Source organism: Tupaia chinensis, unplaced genomic scaffold, assembly GCF_000334495.1.
Source record: "Tupaia chinensis unplaced genomic scaffold, TupChi_1.0 Scaffold144353_1, whole genome shotgun sequence".
NCBI classification, from domain to species: Eukaryota; Metazoa; Chordata; class Mammalia; order Scandentia; family Tupaiidae; genus Tupaia; species Tupaia belangeri.
Genome location: NW_006204213.1, coordinates 130,545 through 152,804, shown reverse-complemented (window position 1 = coordinate 152,804; position 22,260 = coordinate 130,545). Strand labels below are relative to the sequence as shown.

The 22,260-nt window shown below is 37.1% G+C and overlaps 1 protein-coding gene across 2 annotated transcripts in view; it reads right to left on the bottom strand.

Moving 5' to 3' along the window:
- The window catches only part of PRKD1 (protein kinase D1), a 175,456-nt gene extending 154,208 nt beyond the window's left edge, over positions 1–21,248 (bottom strand). For both annotated transcript variants that reach the window (XM_027767664.1, XM_027767665.1), the window contains exon 1: positions 21,114–21,248. In XM_027767664.1, the coding sequence (XP_027623465.1) occupies positions 21,114–21,228 (115 nt within the window). In that variant the 5' untranslated portion in view covers positions 21,229–21,248. The remainder of the gene's footprint in view (positions 1–21,113) is intronic.
- Between the last annotated feature and the right edge of the window lie 1,012 nt (positions 21,249–22,260).

Sequence of the window (22,260 nt, the reverse complement as noted above, 5' to 3'; positions counted from 1 at the left end):
ATATTTTCATCGGCAGTTTATGCAGGTTATAATTTTTCCATGTTCTGCCAAAACTTAACTGTGTGTTTGATTATAACCATCTTAGTGGGGATGAAATGCTATCTCATTGTGCTTTTGACTTCCATACCCCTAATGACTAGTAATGAGCATCTTTTCATATGCTTTCTGGTCATTTGTTTATCTTCTTTGGAGAAATTTCTATACAAATCCTTTTCCTCATTTTTAAAATCAGTTTCCCTGTTTCTTTTTTAAGTCTTTGAACTACAATGGACATTTAATCCATATGTTCTTAATTCTTGTTCACTAATGAGCATTCTCCAGGAAATTGTGTTAGATGCTGTTAAAGTGATAAGCTTAAAAAGCCCACATGAACAGCCTTTAAAAGACTTTTCCCTTTGAATTGACAGAAAATAATGTTCTAAAGTGAGTATCTGCCATATCAAATTTAATCTCAAATCTGCCATAAGTGCCAGGATAACAATGAGTCTGGAAGTGTAATACATTCAATAATTATTTTATGAGTAGTAGCAGTAGCATTGCCAGATTGACATATATCCTCAAAAGAGGATAATCTGAATTACCACTGCCAGAAGAAATGTGTGCTTGCCAGAGAGAGAGAGAGAGAATCCCCCAACGGAGCATGGTCATACCTAAATCCTTTTCCCTCCATTTCTCCATCCGTCAGGAATTGGAGTTCACTCTCACACAAAACCAGCATGTTTTTCAAGCTACTAAGGCTGGGATTTAAAGTCAGCCATGTGGATCTGGCTCTTAGTCAACAATAACTATTTAGTCACATTTACTGCCAGATATTGCACAAGGCACTGGAGATGATGAGAAGAAGAAAGGTTAAAACATGTAAATGTAAATATCCCATGTATTCTTTACCCCAAAACCATACGATGTCATTACACTTACAAAATTAGATAACCACTGCCCATTCCTTCACAGAATATCATCCTCTAGAAAACCAGTATGTGTGGAATTATAAACAGAGTGTGATAAATGTTAAAAAAGGGAGCACCTGGTAGGAAGAGCTGCCTGATACAAACTTTGTATTTTAGGCAAGACTTCTTGAAGGAGGACATATGTGCTCAGTCATAAACGATGAACAGAACTTCACCAAGCAAACCAAAAAGTATGGCGATGCCTATGTATAGTACAGGTAAACTAGCAAGTGTAAGAGGGCACTGGAAGCAAAACAGGGTGTTAAAAATATATTGGAAGAAATCTAAGAATCTCCTATTGTCATATATTAGAGTTGGATAGGGTAAGGAGTAGAGGGGGGAACCACGTGATTGGAAAAACTGGCAGGAACCAAATCACAAACAGCTTCTATGTCATATTTTAAAAAGGCAATTATTTATTTCTCCCATTAGTGAGAGAGCCAAAGGGGTACCCTCAACAGGGAGTTACGCTGCAATCCACTCCATCCCCAGCCAGTTTGGATAATGGACACATGTGAACCTGACGTTCTTAGGGAGGTTTCCAGATGCAAACTCAGGACCTTTCCTTGTGGTTCGGCCCTTAAAGAGAATCACTTTTTATCACTACACCATCAATCATTCCCCCACCCCCTGTCACCACAGTTTCAAAAGTCATATAAGGAGCATGTATTCCTATGCTGTTGAAGGGTTTTATAGAATAGAATGCCATGATCCCATTTAAGCTCTAGAGCTTCCCACTGTTGTAAACACAAGAGAGCGGATGACAAGGAATAAGACTAGAGGAAAGGAAACCACCTAGAAAGCTGTTTCAGTGATATGCGTGGGAGAATATGGTACTTGGACTAGCAATTAGAATAAGCAGTGTAAATATTTAGTAGAAGGTAATAGTAACTAAAACTTGATTTATTAGATTCACTCAGTCTTCCATTCATTTAATGTTATTGAGTTACTAGTTCTCAGACTCTGTTCTAGCAGCAATAAAGAAGGAAAATGCAGCTGCCCATCAAGAAGTTTACAAGTGAGGAAAAGTAATAGCACGCAGAGAAAAAAAAAAAATTAAACAATAGCTGGAGCCAGCAGGTGGTGCAGTAGTTAAGGCGCTGGACTCCCCCATGGTTAATGGCAGTTTCAGCCCCTAACCCGGCTGCTTGAAACTCACGCCCGCCACCTGTGTGCCTGTCCAAAATGCCAAAGAGGGAATGGAGGAGAAGGGACTGTAGCATAGCCATCCCCTACTGGGGTGGGGTAAGGGGGGGAATAATTTCTTGTTTTCTATCTCTGTTTCTTTGGGGAGTGCATGTGCCCTGTAACAAACATCTCTCTTTAAAAAAAAAAAAAAAATTGAACAATAGCAAAATAAAGGGTACATATCTCTAAATTCAGCCTCATCCACCTCTCCTCAGTTCCTTCCCAGACTCAACAACAAAAACCTGCTAACAATTCACTTTCAAATTAGTTCATATATTACATTTCAGACACTTTTCTGTGGTTCAGGGATCAACACCCTGTTTGTTTACACAGCTCATTACTTGGCAACTTCATGCTATTAGTAATTTCCCCCTACACTCCTGACTCCCGACTGCTTCTATTGACTTCTTGAATGACGATATACCTTCCTGGATTTGTTTCTTAGTCATCATCACAAAATAACCACCAGGATACATCTTTGAGACTACTACATTACCGATCCTGTCATGACATCTTGAAAATATTTGGCTCCTGACATCTCAATCTTCATCAACTGCTTATTTCTTCTGCTTTGCATCTCCAACTGACCATCACACATCAATCTGTCAGTCTCCCATCTGGAGGCTCACCTCTTATTGGAGACATAGATGTTGCTTAATAAGTTGCTTAATAACTTTCTACTATGTTTATCATTTTTATTTAATAGATTAACATATAGGTATGCCCTCATCAGGCAGATAAAAAGACATTAAGAAGGCCGATTTAATCAGATAACTAAATCACACCCTCAAATAATCTTTAGGCAAACAGAGAGTTTAAAGAGCTGTGAAAACATATCCTAGAAGAAAAAGGACTGAATACTTAAGAATGACATAACGAAATGGGATTAAGATTACTTTTATCTCTTTAGTGGAAGAATTTAAATAAAATAAAGAGTTGAGTAACTGTTAGGATTTGAACTCTATCAGTCTTCATTTTAGTGACTGTATGACTATTGTTCTAAGTGTATATTCATCTGAACTTTAAAAATAACCTCATTTTATGATTTATATGGTGACCATGAAACCAAATAAGAGGTTTGTCTAAACATTTTGTTCTGACCCATTAGTCTCAGTAAGGTAAGGAGATCAAGCATCCTTATAAACTAGTTATGTTTTTTATTTTAAGTTAAGTCTTTAAATAGATGTTGCTACAATCATTGCTTCTACAAGACAGTAAAGACTTTCAGAGTTACTGCAAGACACATTTTTATACAATATATTAACTTTTACCATGTGTAAATGTGTTATACTTTTTCAGTTTATACTACAAATCTTGAAAGTTGTTATTCACCAAATTCCCTTTGTTTATGTCAAATTCAGATCCACAGAGAAGAACTATCGATTAGTACCTGCATCAAAAGGAAATGAGTTATGGAATAAAGTTGTTCCCTAAATCTTTATTCAGTAAACAGTTTAAGTTTTATTATCATTATTATTATTACTAGGAAAGAATTAAGGAAGATATGTAATTTATGCTCCTAAATAAAAGGGAAAAATTAAAAGTGTAAAACAACAATTTTACAGTTTTTTGTTGCCATAAGAGCCATACCTTCTTTTTCTTTTTAAGAATTATTTTATTTAACTTTATTTATTTTAAGTTGACCAGGGAGAGACAGAGTGAGTGAGAGAAAGAGAATAAGAAAGCAAGCCACCAGGTCCGGGACTCAGACTATGGTTGGCCATGTGGGAGTCCAGCATCCTTATCACACCACCTGCTGGCCCTGTAGCCATACCTTCTTAATCATCCTAGAAGAATTCCCATTTGTAAGTTTTAAAATAATACCATATAAACAATACACTTGAACTCATCTAAAAGGCTGAGAAGCAATCCCATATATAAAACAGTAAATACAAGGATATGATTAAAACAAATTTCAAGATGGTAGAAAAGGACAGAAACCAAAAAGAGGTGCAAAGAAGTTATTGAGGGGTACAGTATTATTTTCATTCTTCAGTGGGATGGTGGGTGTTATTAGTCAGGAACATCCAGGGAAAGAAAACCAATAGGATGGCTAGAAATAGATGTGCAAAGACATTTATTATAAGGAACTTACATGATGATGGAGGCTGTCAAGCCCCAAGATCTGAAGCCAGCAAACTGGAGACCCAGGTGTAGCAATGGCATAGTTCCAGATCAGATTTGGAAGAAGAAGTAAGAAGGTTGATGCCTCGGTTTGAAGATATCAGGCAGAGAGAGCAAAGCCTCCTTACTCAGCCTTTCTGTTCTGTAAAGGCCGGCAATGAACTGGTCGACACTCACCCACATTACAGTGGGCAGTCTGCCTTACTCAGCCGACCAATCTAAAAGTTAATCTCATTCAGCAACCCTTCTCAGACACACCCAGAATAATATTTAACAAATATTTGGGCATCTTGAGCACAGCCACGATGACATGTAAAAGTAGCAATAATGGTTGCTTTTACTAATACTCAGTAGTGATCACAATGACATCTTTAAACTGTGTCTGTATGTATGTACATATGTATGTACTTTCTTGTATGTTTAGTGAGAAAATCTTAACTTAAAAATAACACTATGACAACTGGCATTAGAATGTATCTTTTTAAAAAGAATTATTTATTTTTATTTAATTATTATTATTTTTTTGCATGAGTTTTATCAAAGAAATAGAGAGAGACAGAGAGAGAGAGAGAGAAAGTCACCAGGTCTGGGACTTGAACCACAGTTGGCCATGTGGGAATTCTAGCGCCTTAACCACCACGCCACCTGCTGGCCCCCCATCAGAATGTATGTTATCAAATGTACTAAAGAGCTAAAATTGGGTTTTAAGTGAATAAGCAGAAATGAGACAAATCTTCATAGAAGAATTTCATTTATTATATGTGGATATTCTCCCCTCTAGAGGTTGGAGTTTATTCTCCCACTTTGAGAGTAGACTACACTTAGTGACACAGTAATAAAAGGGAAAAATAACAACTTTACAGTGGAGAAACCTGGCAAATATGGCCTTAACCAAGTGATGAAGTTTAACAGTATCAGTGATGCTACATGATATCCGTGTAGTGCTGAGGTGATGTGATAAAACAGGTACTTCACCTTGTTGCGCTTCTTCTCCTAAGTCTTTAACCTCAGATTAATCATGAGAAAACAGATAAACCCAGAACAGGGAACCTTCTATAGGATACCTAGCCTGTATTCCTTAACACTATTAAGGTCATGAAAAACAAGAAAAGTGAAAAGCTGTCACAGACCAGAGAAGACTAAGGAGATAGGACAACTCAGTGCAATGCAGTATTCTAGACTGGGTCCTGGGACAGAAATAGGCTATTAATAGAAAAATTGGTAAGTTCAAATCATATGCCTATGTTGATTTCTTAATATTGACAAATATATCATGACAATGAAAGTTGATACTATTAGGGGAGGCTAAATCAGGGCAAGACGAACTCTGTACTATCTTTGCTACTCTTCTGTGAACCTCAAAATAATCCAAAATAAATGTTTGTTTAAAAAGATATATAGGATTTGACTACTGACACCCTTCTTAGAGTCGAATCATCTATGAAGGGCAATTTGATTTCAAAGCTAGGAAGATGCATTTGTACTTGTCTCCTTCCTTCTGCATGTTAAGTACTCCAGACACCAAAAATAGATTTCAGTCATTAGAGACGACAAACCAAGACCTCTGCTCAGCACTAAATGTTTTTCAAAGTATAAAACCAGTAAAAGTAGAGATTTACACATGAGATAATCCTGAGATTGCATTGACCTTGAAGGACAATGAGGTGAATCGATCTGGCTCAATATATAAATTTCAAATGTGTCTTCTAGGAAGAAAAGGTTGTATGTCAAGGCTATAGAATGAAATAAATATTTTTCATTAGATTTTTATAATAATTGTCATAAATCAAGCCATAAAATCTAATGTGCTCTAAAGAGTAGGAGAGGCTAGGACTATCCATTTAGTGTAAAGTAAAAGTAGTATTTTAACTTAATAAACCTAAGATCACAATAACTTACAGCTACACCGCAATGTTAGGAATTAAGGTAACTTTCACAGCTATAAAGCTAGATCCAACACATCACAATGTACTGAAAGAGGGAAGTAAGACATTGGTATGATGCATTTTTTTCTCCTTCATTAGTGGTTAAAAATCACTACATACAAAATGAAACAGCTAGATTCATGGTATCTTAACTTTGGAATTTTCCAAATATACTAACTTCTTAAAACCCAAATTAATTTTTTTCTTTCAAATTGCAATCCAATTATAAAATGTAACATTGCCAAGAAAAGCATATTCATCATGAACAAATATTTTCAGAGTGACTACCGTGTATCTGGCACCAAGCTAATTGTGACATGGACTGTTTAAGAACCATAGTTTACAGGCTCTCTTTAGTACTATTAATCTTGATGGAGAGGCAAGATAAATGCATGTCAAGTAAATCTATTTTAGCAAGTTGGTGTCATGTTCAGTTGTTACTTTTCATGCCCTGTCTCCACAGGAAGCAAATAATGATTTACAGGTCAATTCTCACAAATGTGAATGACTTTTTAAGTGTGTGAAATTCACTTGGTAAAATATCTCATGTGGGATCAACATTAACACACAGCCAAGTGAATTCAATTTAGACCTTTAAATTTATATGAATATCAAAGAGTAAAGGATAAGGCAAACCAATTTCAAACTACTCAACATTAATTTCAGGAAAGGTATGTCTAGTCACTATGAAAAAAAAAATGTGGGATGGCGGGGAGAGCAGTTTGGACAGAATGAACCATACCAGAGCTTTGTTCTTTTCTAATAGCTAAAACTCTTAAATAACCTGATTATAGATAACATAGTGAAACAAATGGTTGCTTTTTATTTGTTTTTTCTTGTTTTTGGTTTTTGACATCACACTGTTTTCCTCTTCACCCTTTTGTTTGTTTGTTTTTTAAATTGGGGAGCGACTGCTTGGTGTCATTGAGAATTCTTCACATAGCTTAATATAATAAATGTTCTCCAGATTAATAAGTTAAAAATAATCATAACCTCAAAAATTTCTGAGGAAAATAAAAAGAATTAGATGAGACCAAGGGTTAGCTAGATATTTTTTGTTTTCTAGAAAATGAATGGCTGAAATTGGTTCATAACAAGCAAAACAAAAATCAAAACAAAACAAAACTGTAAAAAAACCCCAGCTGATTCAAATCACAATTCTGGCAATTAAAATATATGTAGTAAAGAAGATATTTGGTGTATTTACGTGTTTTATGTGATGACATTACTTTAAGCCTTAAGTCAGCATGGGTAATAGACTACAGAGGTCCTTAATGTACTTTAAAAAGTGAAGGTACGAATACATTCTGGCCTGATATTGCTCTTTTCAAATACATTCATATATTTTATTCCTCCACTCTGGCATTATGAATAGTGCTATTGCTGTTTAAGACTTAAAACAGCTGCATTTCTAATTTTGGCAGATTATGAGGGATTTTTATATGGGCTGCATGTTAAAAGCAAATAAATGACATGCCAACCAGCAGAATGAGAGTGCTGGGCAGATGGTGGCACGGCTGAGTTATTGAACTGAAGTGCTATGTGCCACCAATCACGAAACATTAAAAAGAGATACTTGGCAGATTTTCAAATGAAGCCCAAGTTTCTACCTCAAACAAGATCATTCATGTCCAGTGAAGTCTTCAGATGGCCACTGAGTAGCCATACCCAAACTGGTCTTTGTGAATGCAGGCTTCCTTGACTTCATTTCACTGATTTTGATGGTACACACAAATAGACAATTTTGCCTTTCATCCCTTTAGTCCCTTCTGGCAAGTTGTGTGTGTGTGTGTGTGTGTGTGTGTGTGTGAGAGAGAGAGTATGTGTTTGTGTGTGAGTAAGTGTCTGTGTGAGTGTATTTGCACAGAGAAAGAGAAAACTGCATATGAAAACAAAACATGTGTTATGATTTTTTTTCTCTTACCGAGGGGATCATTGCCCAGGAAGAAGTCAAAAGGCACTCCAAAATGTCCTCATACTCCAAACGAGAATCCACCCACGTAATAACATGAAACAATCTTGGTTAATATTGATCTTCATTTGATCAGTCATGATCAATACATTTTTTAAAAAATACATTCAGAATGCTTCTATGTAAATTTCCCCAAAACCCAGAAAGATGATTTTCCTAAGAGTAAGCATCAGGGAATTTACCAAATAAACATTTGGCCTTCAAAACCAGGTTTTCCTGATTCAAGCAGTTTATCTAAAGTATAGGGATAAAGCTATATTACTTCTTAAAAAGTGAATATTCTTGAATTTACACACTTGACTAAATGTCTTTTCTAACTTACAAAACATCTACTATCAATCACTAACATTTTATTATATTCTGGGTTGCTGGAAAAGTCATGACATATTTTTCTGTGCAAAAATGTGTCGTGACTTTTCTAATGACCCGCTCTTTTTAAAAACTTCCATTATTTTTTTCTTATTTTTTTATAATCACTGTAGATCTTTACAATATTGAAAACTTTCTCAGCATGAATAAACTGTTTATCCACTCAAAAAAATGATCATACACTTTGTCATCAACCAATACTTTTCCATTTTCTTGTCCACTGAATGTTTTTCTGTCTTTTTTGATTTTCCCCTTTGACTTTTCTCTTCATCTTTTTCTGCACTGCTCCCAAACTCGCTCTGGTATGCACAGTTGCTGCCCATGCTTCTATGCCTTCCAATCTTTCAGTTTCTGCCATGGAGTGTAACATTCAGTATATGTTACATGGGAACGCACAATGCCTATGTTTCGAAGTCTGGTTTACTTTGCTTAGCATTAAATCTTCCATAGCCATCCACTTTCTATCAAATGCCAGTAAGCCATCATAATTTGCATCACATACTTTGTGAGATAAAATAGAGAAACAAAACCATTCATAAATTATATAAATAATCTATACACTCTTCCTGACCTATTTCCTTCCTTTTCTCATATCTACTTTCCCTGTCTCTTTTTATTAAGAAATGACTATATAAGACTCATGTCCTTGACAATGTGTGCTAGACGTTCTACATTATTAATAGGGTCAGTCCTCAATCTGAAGATGAAGACACTCTGGAATCAAAGAATAAATAGCTTTTCCCAATACCATACAGCTAGTAAATGGGACAACTGATACTTTAAGGCAGTCAGTTTGGATCCAAACGTGCACATTTTAACATGCACATTTATATTCTGTGTAGCACATAATAGAATAAGGTAAAGAAATTAAGAAACCGGGACAGGCAGATGGCGTAATGGTTATGTCGCTAGACTCCCACATAGTAGAGCCTGGTTTGAGTCCTAACTGGGTGGCTTAAAACTCACACAGACACATATGTGTGTGTGCCCAAAATCCTAAGAGGAGACTGGAGGAGAAGGGATTTTGGTGTGGCCATACCCCCTGGGGGTTGATGTCTTGTTTTCTGTTTCCCTGACGTGCTCACGTGCCCTATAGCAAAAATATCTTGAAAGAAGGAAAGAAAGATAAAAAGAAAGAAAGGAAGGAAGAAATTAAGAAACCACAGAGGAATTTAATATCATGCCAAATACAAAGAATTAGTATAGTGAGGAATTTAGATTGACTTGTGACATTATGAAAAGTGTCCTGTGAATTCAGATTTGAGAGTCAAAGGCCAAGAAGAATAATGAAGAGTCTTAAGAGTAAGGTTACTCATACAAGAAAACAATCTAGAGTACTGAAGTCTTGGAGAATTTATCCTATAAGGAAGTCACAGGATGATATAGTGGACAATTTCTCTAATGAGATTTCTGCAATGAAAATGCTACCAATTTAAAAATCTATTGTTAACATCCGTCAATATGTCATATCCAAAGCTCCTTGCTCCTTTAAGTAAAAGTATTACTCGCTTCCAAGAACTAACCAGGCCTGACCCTGATTAGCTTTTGAAAATGCGATCAGGCCTGTTCAAGGTAGAATGGTCATAGATGCAGTAATACCATTTCTGCAGGATGTGTGTGTGCAGTTGTGATCCCAGAGGTATCTTCTGAGATAAAATTTAGCTTATCTAGCTAACCATTGAATTGGAGTACAGCACCTCAACACCATGCCACCTGCTGGCCCCTGCATTAAACTGTTTTGTAATGGTGAAAATATCCTACCTAGAAATGGCAGCTACTAAAAACATATGTGTCCATTGAACACTTAAAATATGGCTAGTTCTACTGAGGAACTGAACTTGCATTTTCCTTCATTTTAATTAATTTAATAGTAAACAGCCAAATGTGGCTACTGGCTACCACACTGAACAGTACAAATCTAGTGGAATGGTGTAACGGCATAGATCTCAGGCAATTTTCATCAGCGAAATTCCTATTTTTATAATAAATAGACAAAATAAAAACCCCAGTATTCTTATTCTCTAGTATGTCTAGAGCACAAAAATTCTTATTGCCCAACTCAGCAAAAACTAGTAATTTAAGAGATTCTGACCTAAAAAAACAAACAAAAAAAATCAAAGCAAGTCAAAGGAATATTTATTTACAAGATAGTGTTACTGTAAAACATTTTTCATTTAATAGTCAAATTTTGTAACTTCTCCATTTCAGTACCTCCAATGTATCAATTCTTTATTTTTGATGTGGAGTGTGATTTTTTTTAAACAAGTCTCAAAAAATTCAGAGACAAAACTTGTATATAAGGTAGATTAGGAAGGCTTCTCTTGGAACCAGCAGGTGGAGTGGTGGTTAAGTTACTAAACTCCTACATGACCAACTGTAGTCCGAGTCCCAGACACAGCATTTTGAAAAATCATGTCAGGTGCGTGTGTGTGTGTGTGTGTACAAAATCCTAGGAAGAGAATGGAGGAGAAGGGATTGCAGCATGGCCATACCCCCTGGGGAGGTAATTTCTCACTTTCCCTTTGTCTTTCTCTCTCTGGCAAACATACATGCCCTATGACAAAAACCTTAAAATGTTTTTTTTTTCCCTTGCATGCATTTTATAAACCAATTCATGTAAAAAGGCAAAAAGAACAAGTTAATAGCATTCTATATCTTCTAGAAAAATTCTTACTAAGCAAAGTCCTCTGATTTCCTGTTGTACCATCAAGACCCTAACAGGATTAGATTTATGTACATGAGACTGTTAAACCTCCAACCTAAGATGCAAAAATAAGGAATCTGGGGTTCTATGGTGACTGAAGAATACAGACAGAACGTCCTTCTTATATGGTTTCATTGCCCCTGTGTTCCTTTCTTGTTTATCTGGATGACAGTTATAATACTGTCCTCAATTAGCACCATAAGAGATGAAAAGAGACAGGATGGAGAAACTATGATTTCTGGCTGGATGTCCACTTGCCAGATGCCGAAGCCAAGGCCTTAGGCTAATTCTGTGGAGAGGAGGAGTTTGATATGTCCCTCTCTGAAAACCACAGTATGTACACTGACAGATCTATGGAGATTTAGACTCCAGTTCTGGAACACATGACTCAACTTTTCCTACAGGTCTTGCCAGCTGAACCCTAGGCAGAGACAGCTGTTCTGCTAGATGGGTAATACTACTGAGCTCCAATGTGGGGAGCAGGGGGAAGAGGAGCAGCAGGAAAGGTTAGCCAGAACCTCAGGATGTCAGTCTTTATTTATTCCAGACTCTGCAACAGAAGATCCAGAGCTCGAGCTCAGTTTCTGAGTCATCACTTAGGAGCTCCAATTCAAATACAAGAGCACAGAGACTCCACAGAGAAAGTGACAATGTGTAAATTGGAGTCACGTGAGATTAATATTGAAGAGGTGCCATCAAAAAAGTGAGTACTGGGGACCAGCAGTTAGCGTAATGGCTATGTCACTGGACTCCCACGTAGTCGACCGCGGTTCGTGTCCCGGACCTGGTGGCTTAAAACTCACACCAGGCACGTGTGTGTGCGTGCCCAAGATCCCGAGAGGAGAATGGAGGAGAAGGGACTGCGGTGTGGCCATCCCCCCTGGGGGGTGATTTCTCGCTTTCTGTATCTTTGTCTCTCTCTGTCTGTCTGGCGAGTGCACGTGCCCTATAGCGAAAATCTCTCCCCCAAAAAAGAAAAAAAAGTGAGTACTAAATGCACTTTAGAAAGAAAGCAAGAATATTTAGGAAGAAAAGAACAATGGCTGGGAAAACTAATTTAAGAAAGTGTGCATTGAGTCCAGTGACAAATGGGATTACTTGGTCACGGTAATGAGTACAATCCAGAAATCATAGAAATTAGAGGTAGAACCAATTTGTATTCTGTCAATTGGGTCTCGCTTTACATTAGAAATGTGAAAGAAACTACACCATTTTGAATGCAGGACTAGTTTTCTGTAAATAATTAATATCCTAAAAATAGGTTTTGGCAATATGTAGGAGAGAGCAAAAGGCCAGACTAAAAGAAGGAGTTGAGATGGTTGAGCACTCCACATTTGCCAGGTATTTGGTGTAGTATATCCTTTATGTTTACGCTCATAAAATCGACCACCCAACCCTACATTGGAAATTTTATTATTCCTATTTTACAAGTGATGGGTCAAGACTCAGGAGATGAGGGTAACTTATATTTTTCAAACTAAAGTTCTACAGAGATGGACCATATATGAGTATGATGCATATCTCTGCATTACCATATGTGAAGTGCTTAGAACGGTGCCTGGCACATCATATGTACTATATATATATCCTTATAGCACCATCACTATCATTTGCTGAAGAAAACATGGGGGAAGGAATATTATATATTAAAAATTAAACAACCAGATATTTATACTGAAACAAAATGTGAAATGTGTGTAAAATTTTCATATGAAGTAAGAGACTTCAAAGAACACTTTAGAGTTTGTCCAAGTCCCAATCTGACTGGAGAGAATGAGTTCTCTCTCTCTCTCTTGAATTTAGGTGTACTTGGGGTTAAAAAAAAGAGAGAGAGAGAGAGAGAGAGAGAGAAGCAAAGCACTACGGTGTGATATCCCCTTGAGGAATCCACTTCATAGATGGATGACAAAGAAAAATATGAAAGTTTGAGGTCACAAACAGAGAAGACAGGGAAGTTCATGGAAACATTCTGATCTGCATGTTCTGCATTTTCTTCTCCAGGAAAATGGCTTAGTGTGGCATAAAGAAACTAAAACCAGGCTGATTTGGAAGGTAAGAATGGAAAGAGAAAAAGGAAATGCTGAAGACACACTTAACATATACCATATTTAGAAGAAAAGAATGACCTATAATCTTACATTTAAATTTTCCATTGTTACAAAATCACCCACACAGATAATTGCAACTAAAGTTGGACAGAAATTGGTACTATTCAGCCTGGGACATTTAGATGTCCAAGAACAACTACAAAGAAATATAAATTTGGAATTAAAGGTCAGACCTTTTACACTCGTTTTTGTTTTGTTTTGAATGTTTTTGCCAAAGGCCACATGTGCTCATCAGAGAGACAAAGAGAGACAGGGAGAGGGAAGGTGAGAAGTCAACCCCCAGGGAGAATGGCCACACTGCAATTCTTTCTCCTCCATTCTCCTCCTGGGATCTGAGGCAAGCATGCACAGGTATCTGGCGTGATTGTCAACCTGCCAGGTCCAGGATTTGAACCAAGGTCAGACACATGGGAGACCTCAACCTTAATCATCATGCCACCTGTTGGCCCTCTTTTACAGTCTTAATTACCTAAGGATATTGGGCTGGGAAGATGCTGTCCATAATTCATTCTGCTTTCTTAAAAACCAACAAACAAAAGTGTATCTTTATAGTGTACTCTTGAGAAAATAATAAATGCAATGACCAAGCACTGTTCTCAAGGGTTTTTCTTTCCACTTATAATTCAGAAAGAGAAAAACCAATACTGAGTGATGTACTATATCTAATAGAAATGGATAGAACTGACATATCATAAAAGTTAATAATTTATACTATCTATAAAACAAAGGAGAGCCTTAACAGAATGTTATCACTTTTTTTTTTTTCTGGCTTAAGGTTTTGGCACTGAATCTTAGTATAAAAAAAATATGGTCATTTGTGGGACACAGAAATGGATTATGGCCTGTTGATGACAGCATGTATAGTACCTTCAACGGATGGTGTGAAGTGTATTCATGTTGGGAGAAATTACTTTGCAAGCCAAGTGATGTATAGTGATTCAATATATAAAAGAAATAAGAAAAGAAGAAAAGAAAAATATGGTCATAAAGATCTCTTAAACATAGTAACTCTAAAACACTACTTCAATTTTGACCTGAGCTGTGAAATTATGATGGATTTTAGCGAAGCAGTGACACTGTTGTTTTAATGTATATTTTACACTATAGTTCTGTAGAGAGGAGCCTTCGGGGTTTTCTTAACCTGATTACACTTTATATGAGAAGATGTATGAAATACTTAGAATTCTTATGAGGAAGAGAGGATGGTTCTGTGATCAAAATTACGGCAGTGGATCTTGCTGTGTTTGATTACAAATATCATCAATGGCTCCCTGAAATAGAAACTGTCTTGCTGTTGTAGGAGTTCTTCAACAAGTCTTCAAGAATTTGTCCAGTGGTTCAAGGTCAAAGGATTAAACTAGATGAAGTGGCAAGAACAGTGACTGAACACTTAAGATTCAAGCTCTGGTACTGCCCCTATTCTGAGCAGGATGTACACAAGGTGAAAGTTAATCTTCCACAGATTTTAGAGGTGGGGCTTCTCTACTTTCCAGAGTTATTGTAAAGAAACAAGATTAGTTATAGTAATTGCTTAAAATGCTTGGATTTTACACAAAGATTTCTTTCTCCCTAGTCCCTACCTTCTATGGCTCAAATCTTTCCCCTCCATGAAATAGAAGTGGTCTCTGTGCAGAGACTTTTGAATATACTCTCTCAGACCACCTGGTTCATGGGCATAACCCTGGGGTATTTCCAGTGTGGAATGCTGAACCTAGACTCACTAATGCTCACAAGAAAAGAAAAAAAAAGGATTCTGTGATTAAGTGAATTTAGGAAATGATACTGAAAGGTTATCCATTATTGGTATATACCAAATTTCTGAAGACTCTTGCAATAAAGAATGTTTACTTTTATTTATTTCAATATTTCTCAAAATGATCATACTGGGATTCCCTCCTGTGCTATGTTTAATAACTGCGAACATCACTGACAAAGGCTGCTTAGAGTATGAGGGGGAGAAGCAATCATAGTAGCTATTGATAATATTTATGTTGTAGTTGTTACATTGTAAAATTCTCTGAAGGGCTTTATACAAAGTAATTTATTTTAATTTCTGTAGCAATCTTACAATGCAAGTGCTATTGGTCCCCATTTTACAGATGAGGGACATGGGAAACAGAATGATTAAATAAATCTCTCAGCAAAAATATATGTAGTGAAGAATAGAGACAGAATAGGAACCCAGTAGTCTGGCCCTGGTAAATACACTCAATGATTGTCTATAACACTTAAGTTCCAGACTGAAAAGAACATCTTCTTTAGAATCCATGTGGTACTAACATTGTATGATAATTTTTTCCTCTATAAGCTCTTTGATTAAAAATAAACAAAAATCCCTGAAGCTCAGAGGTTCTAAAGCTCACATAAAATCGCAAAGGAAATTAATGGTACCACATATCCAAGAAATTAGTTCTTAAGCCCTTTAGGGAAGTGCCTGAACCATTTACCAAACACAGCGAACAATGTATGAGGGCAAAACTTGGGATGGAGAAAAAGAAATGTCATCACTTTCAGGTGATAGTAGCTCTCCTTGAAGTCCTTTTAATTCTCCATTTTCTCATTCTCCTTCATCAACTACATCCAAGTAGCTATTATGTTTCTTTAACCTTTACCTCTAAAATATTTCTTGGTATCTCTGACCTCATTTTCAGCTCTTCTGTCACTCCCTGAGAACAGATGCATATATCTTTTGCCTGGGTCACAGTGCTAGTTTATTTATTCTATATAAATATATGTTTGCCAAAGAGTATGTGTGCATGCTAGAGAGAAAACATCCTCAGTAAGTCTCAATCACACCATAATCATTTTTCTTCCATTTCTACATCCCCTCCAGATCTTGGTCATGTATGCACACATATCTGATCTATTTTTCCAATCACTGAGGCTGGGGCTCCACTCAGCCCGCCCTGTGGAATCAGGCTCTCCACACACAGGTCTTAACCACTGTGCTACACGGTCGTTCTACAGTACTAGCTTTCAGAGGCTCTCACCTCTCAATGATGAGGAACAAGAAACTACATGTGAAAATAGTTCCTTGCAAAAAATATATGATACAACCTAATCTATTGTAAAAATACAACGAAACATTTCAAGCAAAATAAGGATTTTCAGTAGAAGTAAAAGAAGGAAAGAGTCAACAGTTAGCTCTCAAACTTTAAATTATGATTTTTTTTCTCTGAGGAATTCTTGTAGTCCTTTTCTAAGCAACCACCTACAAGAAACACACACGAACACACACAATTATCAGAGATCAAGTCAAAAATAAACAAACAAAAAGAGGTGAGTTGTGTAAATATAGTCTTGTTATTCGTTTTCTTTGCTACGGCTGACTTACCAGGCTTTGATAGAGACCCATTGTGAAGAACACTTCAGATCAAGTCCGTGAGCTTTCTTTTATAGTTCAGTACCAAACACTTGAACTAGACTTTGGCTTTTGTAAGAGAAATTTCCATTTGCAGTGTTTTCCTGCTTCATAACAATAGTAATAACATTTATCCTTTGCTTAACAGACAAAGAGACTTTGCCAGTAGTGAGACTATGAGTGGTGGGAACTTCCATGCAGTTATTAGTTTTTTCTACATAACCTAATCCATCCACTTGTGAGCAATCTTTTCCTGGCTTACTGAGTTTAAATGTACTAGCTCACACAAGCCTTATTTTTCAAGAAGAAAGAGGGGGGTGGGGATCAGCAAGTTAGCCAGAAACAGCATGGTTACTTTTTAAACTCCCAAAGTAGCAGACAGATGAGAAGTCTCAGTAAAAAAATGACATAAGCAAGAGGAATGATGTTGTCTAAAGAGGCAGCCTTATGTCAGAAGCTGTTTCTATTGGTGGAACATTAGTTAAGTATAAGAAGCAGCAGATTATGTTTACCTCAAACTACAGAGTGAAATTTAATTTGGCATGAGGAAAAAGAGAATTTGGGTTAATAAAATTTAGTAGTAAAAGTATAGTGTTTAAAGGAGAAAATTTCCACAGTTTGCTTATGTAATTGAACAAGTCAAAAATCAGTAGAGGGAATATCAGTGTTTTGTTCCCCTAAGCCTTTAATCCTCTGCATTTGGGTGAAGTTGATCCTTAACCACCTCCAAGAAACGGTATGTATCTTGGGCCACTCATAATACACCGTTCTCTTCAGGGGCTTTGTTAAGAATGAATATGTGACTGAGGCTTCCTTGTACCCATGGCCTAAAGTAGCTATTACTTGTCTTGCCTCAAATTATAATGCAGCGCAATCCTGCTCACTTCACAGGCCCTAATTTCTTGTTTTGGTGCAGTGACAAGCAGGAAGACTTGACATAGCAAGAACTTGACATAGCAAGAAGACTTGAATCTCAGTTTCTTTTTGAAGACATATCTATTAATAGAAATAATATTTTTACAACAAACCAGTATTTTCTACAAAATCTTATATAATGTGGTAACTTCTAATCTGAGAGCCAGTAATTCAGCAGTGAATTCATACATGTTTACTGAGAACCTCATCTATGATAGCAAAAGGATGGTGGAGGGGGGAGGGAAGATCACTAAACATTGGTAAGACAGGTAAAAGCTGGATCTACATTTAGTCAGGCAGGCAGGGGACTGTGTATCTGGCAATCACATGGGGCTCAGAACTCAGCAATGAGAAAATGGATTATGAAATAATTCAGATTACAGACAGCCATAGTAAGGACTGCTAGGATACAGGAGGACACAGTGTCATTGAGACTGTACCAAAAGTGGTTTAAGCAAGCACATAATGGGCCACGTGCTATGGAGAAAAAAAGAAAAAGAAAACAAAACAAAAAAAAGCCAAAAAGTGGTCAGGAATTTAGAGACTGAAGACAGTGAAAAGAACAGGAATATGCATTTGGTAGAGGTGGGCAAGATGGACAGGTTCGTATTAGAGAGGAGGAGTGTGGCCATGTGGCGGTCATGGCTCTGGAGCCTCATCTCCTGGTGAGTTCAGGTGTAGAGCTATGGGTGACTGACAGCAAACAGAAGTAAGAAATCAGAAGAACCATAAATATGCAAACTAACCACAAGAAGGAATGGATACATCAAACGGAAAGTAAGATTAGAATCTAACATTGGTCATTGCCATGGCTGAGTGGAAATAAGTCTTCCAGGAAATAAACCAGCTCCATGCAGTATTACGAAGAAGGTGACAGTAATAAGTGAGACAGACAGACATCTTTGGAGCAGAAGGAAGGTGGTACACACACACACACATAGCAATGGGGAACAAGAGAGCCATTTCATTCAACTCCTCATGTATGAGTGGAGGAAAGTAAAAGTAAAGCCATCTAAATTAGGGGGGATAGGGCATCATCTTCAGAGGGGCTAAGCAGAAAGGGAGAAAGCAGACAGACATTTCATCACAATGGACTGAGGACCTAAAAAGGGTATAAGAAAGAAACAGGACTATAATATAGAGGGCCAGTAATGTTTTTAAAAACTATTTTAAAAATTTTCTGAGCAGATCGCATTGCTAAGCATTAATGTGGGGAAAGGACCTGAGAGAAAATAGCAGCCTACAAAGTTCACATATTAATAGTTGACCTAAATGTAACAGAACGTGGGTGTGTACAGACACGGATATATATAATTGAATATACGACAGAATGTAAAAATGTAAGGTCCAATGACACTGGGGGAGTGAAATCATGTGGTTCAAAATTAGAATCAGATTGTTATAGAATGGCACCTTTTAAATACAAACAAGACAGCTGGTGAGAGTAAAGGTGCCCTTCCTCAGTCTGACGCTAAGAAAACAGTTGAGAAAAAGTGCTGCTCTTCAATGTCCTTCCAGAAGCTGTGGCCAGGGGGACAGAAGAGGTGAACGTAAAGAGTGGATGGCAAAAGAAGTGGAGTATAAAGTTCTCGGTTTGCAAAGATGGTGAAGGAAGAGCCAAGTGCTGTTCCTCCTGCAGTGAGGGAATTCTGGTGGACTGCAGCTGGTCCTGGGGGAGGAGGAGGTCCGGCTTCCTGATGCTGGGGCAGTGTGCAAAAAGGCAGCTCCCCAGCACAAGCGTACCCAGGTTGCATTTAGTCTGTCTGCTACTACAATAAAGTGATTGAAAACAAAAATAAAATGGAAAGAAAAATAAACTCAAAAATTTAATTTTTAAAATCCGCATATATTTCTAGACATCGCCACAGGGGAAAGGGACTCATAAAAACACATTACTTTATTTGCAAAGCAGTCTGGCTACGAGTTTAATATGAATTATGACAAGAATAGATCCAGTACATGATTTCCCTGAATAATTTATTTTGGGCAGCCCCTAGTGTTCAGAAACAGGAAACTTAGAAAACAACATGTTTAGTCTCTAGTTTTGAGATGCCACATGAAATAAGCAAACAGAAAAAGCCAAAGAAAAGGACAAGGGAGAGCCAGCCCAAGGCAAGTGACTTCTTCAAATTATTTTTTTTAAATTATGGATTTCTTTGCTTTGTTGTTTATTTAGCAACTGATAATTCCATACACAAAAGGAAAATTAATACTTTTTTAGATTTTTGCCATAGGGCACATGCACTCGCAGGAGAGACAGAGGGAGGGAAAGTGAGAAATCACCCTTCAAAGGGGATGGTCACATCACAACCCCTTCTCCTCCATTTCTCCTTCCAGAGTTTCAGGCATGCATATACACATGTCTGGCGTAATTCTCAAGGTGCCGGGTCCAGGACTTGAACCATGGTTAGCCACATGGAAATCCAACACTTTAACCACCATGCCAGCAGGTGAATACTTTAAATTAGCAAAGAAGTTGTTTTATAGGATCCATCTATACAATTATAATATGGCAATCTCAGAACCTTATACAATGGTAGACAATCTTTATAAACAAAAAATGAATTGGACTGGATCGAATAAAGTAAATAAAACAGAAACAAACCAATTTTAAACCAATACATTCAAGTCCTGGGTTCTGAACAGGTTGTGCAATTGAGAATATAAAGTCTAGACTCACGAAAATGATTAGATACGGTTTTCAAGGAAATAGCAAGCAAAGAAGGCTTAAAGAGAGAATGAAAAAGCAATCCGAGTCTCTCAATTTTTAACAAAACTAAACCAGAAAACTCCTGACATCTTTATGATCACTGTCCTGACAATGATCACAAGGAACTCTATTGTAGCTATTCTCTAGCACTTTTTAAAAATAACCTAAATACATCCATTATTTTTCTGTATTGATAGGCACAGTCCTATGACCAACTTCTAAAACCTAAACAAGAAACATAAATGTGGGCAGAGGGAAACAAAGTCATTTATCGGGAATGAGCTAACTGGTGCCACATGACCTGACCTGACATGACTCCTGAGTTCTGGCTTCCTCCATGGCCTTGGCTTACCTCATAGCTACTGGGCATTTGACTGTAATGCATCAATGGCTCCTACTGTACTTCTTGGCTTCCAGGCATCCAGTATATTTGCGATCCTGACAGCTGCCTTAGCTTCACTACTGATGAGTTTTTTTGTGTTTCTTTTCTAATGTTTAAGTAATCTAAGGTGCTGAATGAAGTCATATATGTGTGTGCTTGGGGGCTGGAAGGGAGCATGAAGTTGGAAGATATGATTGGGACAGGACTAGGGGTAGAAACATCCAAATAAAGGGCAGGGTGTTTTTTGCTTTTCATCCAGGATAATTTTGTAGGTTCAGGTAGACAGAGCCCCCAAATCTTTTGGGGCCAAGTTACACATATGCTTTCTATGTTGCCTTAAAAACATATGTCCCCAAATTCTTCAGATGCAAAATTTTCATCTATGAATAGAGAAAAAAAATATACTACCTGACAAGACCACTTCGATAAGATCGCCTTCCTGGATATCACTAGCCGTTTTCACCAGCTGAAGGATGTTTTCAGAGGTGGGGTCATGGCGAAAAAGCAGGATCTTATCATACATTCCATAGAAACCACATTCAGGGAACTGTGAATACAAATACCACAGTAGTTTAAATGTTGGAATCCTCCTAGATAATTTGTTTTAAAATAAAAACAAAATAAATAAATGCTAGGGCAAAAATACAAGCTAATTATAAAAGCTCAAAGTATCTAGAATATAACATGTTTTTTAATGCACGGTAAAAGGATCTTATCATACATTCCATAGAAACCACATTCAGGGAACTGTGAATACAAATACCACAGTAGTTTAAATGTTGGAATCCTCCTAGATAATTTGTTTTAAAATAAAAACAAAATAAATAAATGCTAGGGCAAAAATACAAGCTAATTATAAAAGCTCAAAGTATCTAGAATATGACATGTTTTTTAATGCACGGTAAGGTTGATATGGACAAGATTCTAAATCAGGAGAGAAGAAACTGCATATCATCGGGGCAGGAACTTCTAGAGACTGTTTTCTAATAAGAGAGCAAGGAAAGAGAAGAGTATGAGATAAGATTTAAAGAAGCTCCTGGCAGTGAAGTGTTAAAAGTGTAACAGGTGGAAAGAAGTATGTGTTTTCACCCAACCTAGAGCAATTCAATAGCATAAAAATGGGAGTCAGTTTATTACAGTTCTGTTACATATAATTTTGGCAATTTGTTTCCAAAAAAAGTCTGTTTTGTCATATGCGAAAATAAGAGTTGACTCAATAAATGTAAACATGACCCACAATGTGTGGGCAGACGCATTATCTAGACCCATAGACTGAGGAGAGCACTCGAGGAGGCAACCCGGCTCTCCCCTTCTGCTGCTGCCCTTCTTCCATTCCATTTTGTTTTCCTGCAATCTGTCAATCTACAATCTCTTGAGCAGTGAAAGAGAAGGTCCATTTGTACCAGCATAGAGGATTTCCACCAAAGGGAAAACAGCCTAGGCTAACTTGGTATGTTAAAAGGGTTCTTTTCCTGTCCATGATTTTGCCACATAATTATTGAGGATTACCTCTCTAACACGTTGATATTTATAATATAGTCAGAATAGTTCAGAA